Below are 10,782 nucleotides of genomic sequence, written 5' to 3'. Positions count from 1 at the left end.
AGGCCATGGGGTATCAATGGGGTATCGATGGGGTATTGATGGGGTACCAGGGCACGGGCCATCGATGGGGTGTGAGGCCATGGGGTATCGGTGGGGTATCGATGGGGTATCGATGGAGTATCGGTGGGGTATCAATGGGATATCGATGGGGTATCGATGGGGTATTGATGGGGTATCGATGGGGTATTGGTGGGGTACCAGGGCACGGGCCATCGATGGGGTGTGAGGCCATGGGGTATCGATGGGATATCGATGGGGTATCGATGGGGTATTGATGGGGTATCGGTGGGGTATCAGTGGGGTACCAGGGCACGGGCCATCGATGGGGTGTGAGGCCATAGGGTATCGATGGGGTATTGATGGGGTATCGGTGGGGTACCAGGGCATGGCCCATCAATGGGGTGTGAGGCCATGGGGTATCGATGGGGTATCGGTGGGGTATCGGTGGGGTATCGATGGGGTATCGGTGGGGTATGGGTGGGATATCGATGGGATATCGATGGGGTATCGGTGGGGTATCAGTGGGGTATCGGTGGGGTATCGGTGGGATATCGGTGGGGTATCGGTGGGGTATCGACGGGGTATCGGTGGGGTATCGGTGGGGTATCGGTGGGGTACCAGGGCACGGGCCATCAGTGGGGTGTCCCTTTAACCCGCGCCCCGTCCCGACCAATCACCGCCGGGATTCCCGCACGCAGCGGGCCACGCCGGAGGGGCGGGGCTCCACCGATCTGTCCCGCCCCCTCCACACTTCGCTCCGCCTCTTTCCCTACCCGCTCCTCTGATTGGCGCCCGGCCCAGCCCCAACCTTCATCCTGAGCCTATGAGAGCGCCGAAAGGGCGGCGCGGCCGGGCAGGGATTGGCGGCGGGGCCGGGCCAATGGGGGCGCGGCCGGGGGGCCTATATAAGGAGGCGGCAGGGCGCGAGCCAGCGCAGTGCTCAGTGTAGCCGGTGGCGGGTGGGGGGCGGCGCGGGCCGGTTTGTTGCAGCGTCCCCTCCGGGCACCGACCGCGCCTCCCCGCCTCCGCCCCGCGGGAGCATTCCTCTCAGCAACAGCTTTTTTTTGGGTTTTTTTTTTTTGGTTGGTTTTGTTGGGTTTTTTTCCCCTCCTCCTTTTAAATTTTCCTCCCGGTTCCCCCCCCCAACCCGGCACTTCCGGCTGGTTTCCGGGCCGTTTCCGGGTGACTCGAGCTCTTCTTCCGGTGGCGTTTCTCCTGGCGGGGAGAGCGATGCTGGCGGCGGCGGCGGGGCCCGCTCCGGGCTCTTCGGAGCAGCACGGTGCCGGAGGCCGCTTCAGCGTCCTGACGTGGGAGCAGGTGCAGCGGCTGGACCAGATCCTGGGCGAGGCCGTGCCCATCCACGGCCGCGGCAACTTCCCCACGCTCTCGGTGCGGCCACGCACCATCGTGCAGGTGAGGCCCGGGGGGGGGGGGCGGGTAGGCCGCGGTGGGCCCCGGGGTTGAGGAATGGGGCTGGGGGGGGAATTGGGGGGGGTGCGGGTCCCGCTCCGCCGCCTCGTTGGACTCTGCCCCCCCCCCCCCCCCGCTGCCGTGGGGGTCAGGGAGAAAATAAAACTGCTGAGGCGGCGGTAACCGGCCCGCCGGGCCCTGAGCCAGCCCGGCCTGGCACCCCCTGCCTCCCCCCGCGCTGTCCCGCAGGGCTCCCGGCCCGGGGAGGGGGGTAAACCTGAGTGGGGGTGCAGTGGGGAGCCGGCCCCATCGTGCCCGGGGGGGGCTCGGTTGGTCCTGGGGGTCTCGGTGGGGCTGGAGCTGCTGCGTGCCTCGTCTGGTCTGGCAGCAGCAACGCGTCAAACTGGAAGGACTGTCCTAGAAACAGCTTCTCTAGAAAAATCAGATGCATTTAAAATTCACATTCCTGATCCTTGGAGCTGCTGCGGCTTGTGCCGTGGATCCCACTTTGCTTCATCCCATCCTGCGTTCTTCCTCCTTTCGGGATGGTTTGGTGCCCGAAGAGCCGTGAGGTGCGGGTGGCCGAGGCGAAGGGGCTTCTTGGAGCTCCGTGCTGGTGGTCATGTCGGGCTTGTGCGTTGTTAAGAGTCGGTTGTTAATTTAAATGCTGGATCAAATGTCGGCGTGCTCTGATTCTCATCACGCTGAGCGTATCCTCCAGAGTCTGCCTAAGACTTCATCTTGTTAAAGAGCTCCTGTTAGTTTAACCATAAAGTAACAACTGTGTTTAATATTAAATTAACAATGTAGTTCAAATAAGCTGATGCATATTCATGTTTGGGAGGCAACTTCATTCCTCAGTAATGACTCATCAAATGTAAAATCGGGCATGTTAGCTTCTAATTAAAAAGACTATTCACAAAGCTAAAACCAAACTGGCTTTCACAATAAACTAATCACTAGGATTTTTTTGAAGCCTTGGCTGCTTGAGAAATATTTCTGCTTCAGCTCGGAAAATGGAAAGGTGACATTTGAAAGACGCTCGGCTCTGTGTAAGCCTCAGCCGACTTCAGATTCCTCGAGTTCCTGCTGCATCTGTTGGGGGCAGAAGCGCTGAGTCTTGGCCGCTGAAGCTTTAAACTGAACGACAGCTGAGAGCTACCGTCAGGATGCTGCCCTTGGGTTGTGCAAGGCCAGCGAAGCTCGGCGCTGTTAAAAGCCCACCGCAGCATCAAATGTTCCACCGGTTATTACTGTTTGGTTCCACGAAACTGAAGCCATTTGGTGTCGGAGCTGCTGAAAAGGATGTTGCCAGTAGCAACTTCAAACACTAAATAACTGAGGGCTGTAATTCTGACCGACCGCGCTGGCAGACCCTGTATTTAGGGCTGACTAATCTGAAACAAGTAACCTAAAAGGCAGTTATTTATTATGTGCTCTTGTTGTTGTGGGAGGTGGGAAGCGGCAGGTCAGGACGCAGGCAAGGTTTGCTCCCGCCTGGCTGTCAGAGTCAATTATCTGAACCGCATGTAATGTGAGGTGCTGTTTTGGGAAGCAGGTCAGCAGCTGCCTAACCCTCAAAATATCCAACCCTCTGGGGAAAAGGCATACCTGAACCCACTGGTGTGGCTGGGGAGATGTTCTTCAGGTTGAGACTGGTGGGCTGAAGCCTGCTGGCCTCGGGGAAACAGCGAGGCTTTCTGCAGGTTGGAGGGTTTTTTGGGTGATTGAGGACAAGACTGACTTGAGGGGTTTTTCTCCCTTTTCTGAATACATCTAGTGTGGGCAGACCTGCAAGCCTGAAGCTTGGGTCTGAAATGCTGCAGGTCCTGAGCTGTGCCCAGAAAGGGGTTAAGCAGATGTTCTTTGGGGTTAGGAAATTAATCTGGAATGAGATCTGGTCCTAGCTCTGGATCTAACACTTTTGTGACCTATATCTTGTCTCGCTCTAAGCCTAATAGCACAAAACTCTTAACTCCACAAGTGGTGCTGGAGCCGTGCCGTGGGCGAGTGACTCTGGTGACTGCTCAGTTGGCAACAACTGTGTACCAGGAACTCCCTTGGATCGACTGCCTGATATTTGTTCTGTGTGGGGCAATAACCCTGTGCCTCTTCTCAGGAGTAAATTCAATTTTCTGATTGTCTGCCTTTGAGAATAACTGTGTTCATGGCTGGGTTGGATCTGCTGGTGGGGACTTGGGACTTCCGATGGCGAATAGCTCACTGGTTTAACTGTTGCCCGATGTGCGATGGTCACCGCTCGGTTGGCGAGGAGCCCGGGCACGTTTCTAGCCTGAGCAGCGGTGGCTCATGTCAGGGAGTGACAGGGGAAACACAGGCAGAGAAGCTGCGTCATGAGATTTAACAACCTCCAAGTTCAAAAACGTTCAGCAACTTGGTACCGAGATACCTTCTGTTTGCAAGGGCACCTTGGAGCAGCAGAAGATGTGGTGTCTTACCATGTCACAGACCACTTGGTGACCAAGCTATGGATCATGTACTGCTGCCCTTCACCTTTAGGTATTGTTTCTTCCAAACAAAATTCATGCAGGGGCAGTCTCAGAGCTGCTGAGACTCACTGGTGTCCCCAGAACTGTCTGCTCAGGGCTGCGTCAACCAAGCAGTGGGTTTGGCCCCTCTGATAAGGTTTTGAATGTTAGTGGGGCCTCTCTTGAGCTAGGACAGCCTTGTGGGGCTGCGTAGCCTGGTCAGGCTCGCTGCTAGTGATAGAGCTTGTCCATTTGTATCCCAAGCTTTGGCTCTTTCAAGCTCCAGCCTTGCTTCAAGCACTGGCTGAGCAGGCTGGCTAGCTGGGACTCATAGGACAGTGGTAATTGCTAGAGAAACATGAAAGCAGGATGAGGGATGGGAAGAGCTTCTGGTGGAAGGCATGAACTTAATCTTCCTGGGATCTTTGAGCTCAGTTAAACTCAAATTACAAGCTGGTGTCCAGATAGTTTATTTTATGGTCTTGGGGTTATTTCAGCCTCCTGCATGTTAAGTAATCAGGCAAGTGATTCAGCTTCGCTCTAAATGAACAAAGCTTTGGAGGTACTGGTGGGTGTGCCAGGACTGAGCAGGCAGCATTCAAATCACTGGAGTAACACCCGTAAGATGAAAGCTGCCTCTTGTGCTTGATAGCGTGCCAAGTTCAGCACGAAGCTCTGACACACTGGAAATTGTTAGGATACACTTACTAGTTAGGACATGAACTTGCATACGCCTGGCTGGGGCTTTTGAGCAGTTCTGGCATCTTGATTTGCCTTTAATGAATCTTGACAGGCAAAGGGGATGGCTAAAAGGAGTGAGCCACCCTGATTAAATCAACGAGGACTGCTGCAGACTGTGCTGCTGCCTTGTATTTAGTGTCCTTTTTGGATCGGCTGGTCTTGGTTTGATGGCTGGAAAGGCTGGCTGCAACCATGGGGAGGCAAAGGGGGCAGAGGCCACCCCAAAAAATGGGTTCAGATAACCTCTCAGCTTTGAGGGAGGGAAGGAAGGGAATGGCAAACAGCTGTACTGGAAGCAGAAACAGCTGTTTGTGTGCAGTAAGAGCCCTCTAATGCAAGGGAGTAAGTAGAGGAGAGGCCCCCCCAGCTGCTGGCAAGACTCTGGATGCCTTCCAAAGTGACCTATTTCTAATGGATTAGCTTTTTATTTCACTGTCGTGCACTGGAGTGACCCATATAAGTGCAGGGAGTGAATCCTGCTGCTGTAACCAGGCTGTTCCGAGAATGCTTTCTTGCTTCTCACTGACTCTCTTTATATCTCAGGTTGTCCGTAGTCGCCTGGAGAAGAAAGGAATTGCAGTTCATAACGTAAGGTTGAATGGCTCAGCAGCTAGTCACGTTCTACATCAAGACAGTGGTTTGGGTTACAAAGACCTAGATCTCATCTTTGGTGTAGATCTGAAGACTGAAGATGTCTTCCAGCTTGTTAAAGATGTGGTCATGGACTGCCTTCTTGACTTCCTCCCAGAAGGTGTCAACAAAGACAAGATCACCCCCATGACTCTGAAGGAGGCATACGTGCAGAAGCTTGTGAAGGTATGCAACGAGACCGACCGCTGGAGCCTCATATCGCTCTCCAACAACAGCGGCAAGAACGTGGAGCTCAAATTTGTGGACTCTCTCAGACGGCAGTTCGAGTTCAGCGTGGACTCCTTCCAGATCATCCTGGATTCGCTTCTGCTGTTTGGGGAGTGTTCAGAGAACCCCATGGCTGAGAACTTCCACCCCACGGTCACTGGGGAGAGCATGTATGGGGACTTTGAGGAGGCAATGGACCATCTCCGGAACAGGGTCATCGCCACGAGGAACCCAGAGGAGATCAGAGGTGGGGGGCTTCTGAAGTACTGCAACCTCTTGGTGAGGGGGTTTAAGCCCAAATCGGAAGTGGATATGAAGGCACTACAGAGATACATGTGCTCCAGGTTTTTCATAGACTTCTCTGACATCGGCGAGCAGCAGAGGAAGCTGGAGTGCTACCTTCAGAGCCACTTTGTTGGGATGGAGAGCAAAAGATATGACTATTTGATGACCCTCCACAGGGTGGTCAATGAGAGCACAGTCTGCCTTATGGGACACGAAAGGAGGCAGACCCTGAACCTCATTGCCATGCTGGCTGTGAGAGTCCTGGCTGAGCAAAACATCATCCCCACGGTCACAAACGTTACCTGCTACTACCAGCCAGCTCCTTACGTCAGTGAAATCAACTTCAACTACTACGTCACCCACGTGCAGCCCTTCCTGCCTTGCAATCAGTCCTACCCAACGTGGCTTCCCTGTAACTGAGCCAGGACAAACTTCAGGGTCTGTCCTCCAAGGTATTTCCTTGCCTTGGGGAGCAGGGAGGGTGGGGGGGGGTGGGGGGCAAAAAAAAAAAGACCTTTCTAGAACTGCAACAAAAGGAAACTTCCTGGACTCTCGCTTGAGCGTCTTGTTCCTGGGGTTGTTGGAACGAGGCCTGTCTGCTGTACACTGTGATGGGAAGTGCAGTGTTATGGAAACTAGAGGATTGGGACGTTTACAGGAAGATTCGATGGCTTATTGAATTCTGGAGGCAACGGGGGAGGGTGGGGGTGTGTGAGGGGAGATTGTAGAATTACGCTAAGGTAGAGCTGCACTGCCCTGGAATGGATCTGAATTGTGTTTTAGTGCGGGAGGTGTTATGGGTGTGCAGACTTGTGGTTTCTGAAGATAGAAGCCAGAGTGGCTAATTCCTTTGAAGGACCAAAGAATCCTGTTTAAGTGCCTGTAACAATACAAACACAACTGTACTGTAAACCTTATTTTTTTGCAGGGGCTGACATCCCAAGAGCTTGAGTGGGGATGTCCGAAGAGGAAAATGTTTCTGTTTGGGGGGTGGGTGGGTCATAAGATCATTTCTAGTAACCTCGCCGAAGCAAGACTGGGATTGCAGGTTACATGTCGCTGAGGTTTTTGGCATGGCTTGCTGCCTGTGAAGGACGAGCTGTAGCAAATAGCTGTCTCAAAGTGGAGTTGCATAAACAGGGGTGGGCTTTGAATGACTCTGTAAATGCCTAAAACTGGGGGCACTGGGGTGGGGGGGAGTGCATGGTGGAAAATGCTGTGCAGAGCTTTATGGAGAAGAGGCAGCAGGGACCTACATAGGAATTTACTCAAGCTCCCAAGTCTGCAGTGCCAAAACATAATTGTGTACATAAACGATGAGGCAGAAGATCTGTCCAGGAGCCTGCCCCAGGCTACTGTACCTAATTGTGTATTTTCTAGGGGAATTTGAAATGCTGCTTTTTTTTTGGCATGCAGTGTGGTTTTAATGCACAAAGCCAGAGGCCAGCTGGGTTATCTGGGAAGATGAGGCTTGTCCTTTGAAGCACAAACCAACTGGTTCACTAGTCAGTTATCTCCAGCTGTTGTTGTGATGGGGGCTGGAGCCCATGTCCTTCTAGGAGATAGGTAGACCTCTTCCAGACTCTAGCCTGCCATGGCTGGAGATCTTCCCTCGGGCAGGTTCTATCTTCAAAAGCAGCCTATTTCCAGCTTTGTAATTCCACATGTGAGCCACAGATAGCGTTTGAAATTCATTCTCTAGCTAGAAATGGAGCTTGTGGGGAGGTGGGGTTGTGCAAAAGTCAGTTGGCCTTAGGAAAAAGTATGTCTTCTCTAAACAAACCCTCTTGTGTCTTGAGGGTTTGGCTCTTAGTCAAAATGTGGCTTTGAAGTTGTTGGGTGTTGAGAGCACAAACAGTCTTTCACTGAGGTGCCTGGATTGCCGTGCCCGTTCTCGTGAAACATCATCTCAGACTTAACTATGCACGGATGGAGAGGTGGGCGAGCAAGCAGGCGCTCCTAGAGATGCTGCTCTGGGAACACTGTGACTTCATGGTGCTCCCTCCGAGGCTGACATACTTGAGTATCTTTAACTTGTTTTTGTTTTTTGTGATGAAACTGTAATAGCTGGGCAGACTGAACACTCTAATAAAGACTAGATCCTTGGAATGTGTATAGCCAGATTGCTACCTTTTTTGGGGTAGGGGCGATGTGGAGTGGGCGTAAGGGATGGGGAGGGAGTGATTTAGGGGCTTTCATACTTAACATCAACTAACCAATTTGAAACTGGTTCAGCTTTGCTTCCTATCCAGTCAGAGCTGAGGAAGTGTTGCTAATGATGTAGTTATTACAGGTTTAACCGCCTTCCCGTAGAGCAGCTTTGCCTTCACGGACAAGGCTGGTGTGTAGACTCTGCCCCAGCCCTCCCTGCTGCCCAGAGCCTGATCCACGTGGTGGGAGCTTGAGATTTTCCCAGTGCAAGGTGAAACTGGTTTAAGGGCTGCTTTTGAGATCCTAAGTATGCCGCCTTCATGGCTTCAAGGGAAGATCTTTTTTTTTCTTGCATTTTAAACTTCAGATGAACATAGATGACATGTAGCATGCTTTTTTTTACAGGCTGCTTACCCTCTACCCACAAACACATAGACGCACTAAACTGAGATTCCCTCCTTCCCGTTTAAGATGTCAAAAAGATTCCCTACAGCCAACAGCTCGACAGGGCAACTTACATTGAGATTGCACTTTTGATTTACAGAGTGTGTGTGGTGGGACTCTTGTGAATGGGTTGAATCTGAACTTTTCTAGACCTTGCAGTGATACTGTGCTGCCTCCTGTGAGGGGGCAATTGGAAGATTCCAGTAGCTTGAATGGCACTTGATTTTGTTTTAAATGTGTTTTTTTCCTACACCTGTATCACTTGTCATGCGATGGGCTTGACATAGACTCACTAGATTCTTTAGAATCTGTTACAAATAAATACAGTGTATTCAAATTTGTTGGATTTCTTATTTGCTTATCCATCTGGGTAGTGTGGGAATGAGATGGCTGACCCTACTCCCACCAAAGGACCAGGCTCTGAACCGCCTGGTCACCTCGAGAGGAGGGAGCTGAGGTCCTGGGGCTGGACCTGGCCCAATGCTGCTCGTATGGTCCCTCAAACCGAAGCAGCTACGGAGCCCGGGAAGTGCGTAGCTGTTGGCAGATCGCTCCGGTGGCTGACGGACGTTTCTATTTATAATGTTGTTCTTTAGTGTTGTGCATCTTCCTCTTTCCTGGTGGCTCCTCAAGTTGCTGGTGGGGGAGGGTGGCTCGATGTGGCAGCCTGCTCGGTTTTGGTGGTGATCTGAGGTCTCTGGGCTCAAGGACAGCACCGGGAGACACTCGCTGCTGCTGGCTTTCCACGACTTCGTTCTTGTCTGCTGATGGTTGTGAACAGCAAAAGGTTGCTTGAGTAATTCAGATTTGCTTATTTTGTGTAGCTGACCCACTGGCAAAGTGGTTCCTCTTGGAAAGGGGAGGGCGGGAGGCTCTGAAAAGTTATGTCCCAAAAAAAGCTTGGACCTGCTGATGTTCAGGCCAGATGGCTGTGCGATGGCTGGAAGCTGGCTGCCTGTAGCTGGGTGCAGCTCCTCCAGCTCTGGCTGCCCTCCAACCTAAGATGAAGTTTCACTTCCCCTTGTCAAGCTACAGGCAGTTCTGGTTCCACTGCAACAATCGAGCCGATGACGTGCCAGTCCCTCCTTGGGACAAACTTGCTGGCTCTGCATCTCCAATTTTTTACGGTCCAGGGCCAAGCTTCCCTCTGACAACAGCTCTGGGTGGTTCTTGCTGGGCTGGCACCACGTAAGACCCGCATCCCTGTTGCCTGCTCAAGTAGGATCCTGCTTTTGCAGGGCTGATTTCTCTCGCAACCTGTTGGCAGTGAGATGGGATGCTTGCCTCTCCCTGGCACGCAACCCAGCGCTGAGCTCCTGCCTTCCCTGAGCGTCTTTTGTACAGGAGCGGCTCTAAAATATCTGCTTAGTTTGTCAGCTGTCTTCTGGGTGCCAGCGGTGGGTCCTGCTGATGACTGTTGATGTTCTGAATAAGCTGCCTCTGGATTTGTGACCCTGAGCGGAGCAGCAAAAGCCCTGACAGAGTCGGCTTGTCATTGTTGGAGCGGATCAAACGATACAAAAGGATGTTCGTGGAAAGTACTAGTTGTGATCAGAAAGGAGCTATCAATGTTTACAACTGAGATTTGGATCCCTCTTTTGTTAATTGTCAAATAAAAAAAAAAACAACCTGTATATTTTCTCACAGCCTGTAGTCTGTCATTATTTTTCTCTTTGAACAGCGGGTGATGGACAAGTCAGGATGTGCCTGAGTATCTGGTGGATGAGGTTTGGACTCGCGATGGGTGTGTTGGTGCATGCTGGGTGCCCGAGTGCTTCTCTCAACCTCAGCTCCTCAACCTCAGTGTTGGGGTGGCCATTCCCTATTTTTAGACCGTTGGTGTTATGCCCACGGCTCTGGGTTATGCTGGCAGCGTCCAGCTCAAATGACTGCGGTGGGAGCGGAGAAGCCCACGCCGCAGCCCGAGCATGGCAGTACGGTACGTGCCCCGCAGCACCTCTGCGGAGGGCTGGTGGGTGATCGATGCATTGAGATGCATCCAAAAAATATTCAGTGTTGTATCAGCTGGATCATTTCCAGGGCTTATGCAGGCTTTACAGCTGCAGACCTGCCCACAGCAGCTTTTTCTCCTGAAAGGACACCTGGCCAAGCCCCACAAATCACTGAAACAGGAGGAATTTGCCTTGAATCTCCAGAATGCAAGAAGCATCTTGCTCCAACCTTCCTGCTTTCAGCTGTCCTTAATCCCTCGGCTCAATGCCGAGGGTGGCACCAGCATGATGCAGCTAGACCCAGCGTGGCGTTCGAATTGTATTTCTGTCTCTCTTGTAGTACGCCAGCATTTCTACCCGGCTGCCCACCTCCTCGGTAGCCGCTCGGGCAGCGCGGGTGTTAACTCTGCTATTTGAGATCACGCAGAATGAGAGAACAGCCTGTCTGTGCG

General features: G+C 52.5%; 1 protein-coding gene across 1 annotated transcript; it reads left to right on the top strand.

The window, feature by feature from the left end:
* Positions 1-944: 944 nt before the first annotated feature.
* Positions 945-8,715, top strand: LOC104629625 (terminal nucleotidyltransferase 5B). Its single transcript, XM_075773745.1, has 3 exons — positions 945-1,413; positions 5,184-6,235; positions 6,712-8,715. Exons 1-2 carry the CDS (start codon positions 1,231-1,233, stop codon positions 6,201-6,203), a joined length of 1,203 nt encoding a protein of 400 aa, XP_075629860.1. The 5' UTR covers positions 945-1,230; the 3' UTR covers positions 6,204-6,235; positions 6,712-8,715.
* The last annotated feature ends 2,067 nt before the right edge of the window (positions 8,716-10,782 follow it).

Source organism: Balearica regulorum, chromosome 22 (assembly GCF_011004875.1).
Source record: "Balearica regulorum gibbericeps isolate bBalReg1 chromosome 22, bBalReg1.pri, whole genome shotgun sequence".
In the NCBI taxonomy this organism is placed as follows: domain Eukaryota; kingdom Metazoa; phylum Chordata; class Aves; order Gruiformes; family Gruidae; genus Balearica; species Balearica regulorum.
This window is presented reverse-complemented; position numbering and strand designations above follow the sequence as displayed.

Bases quoted from the DNA above. Each gene is read 5' to 3' on its own strand.
- LOC104629625 (XM_075773745.1), top strand. From the start codon at position 1,231: ATGCTGGCGGCGGCGGCGGGGCCCGCTCCGGGCTCTTCGGAGCAGCAC. The intron at 1,414-5,183 runs GTGAGGCCCGGG...TTTATATCTCAG, and splicing joins GGCCACGCACCATCGTGCAG to GTTGTCCGTAGTCGCCTGGA.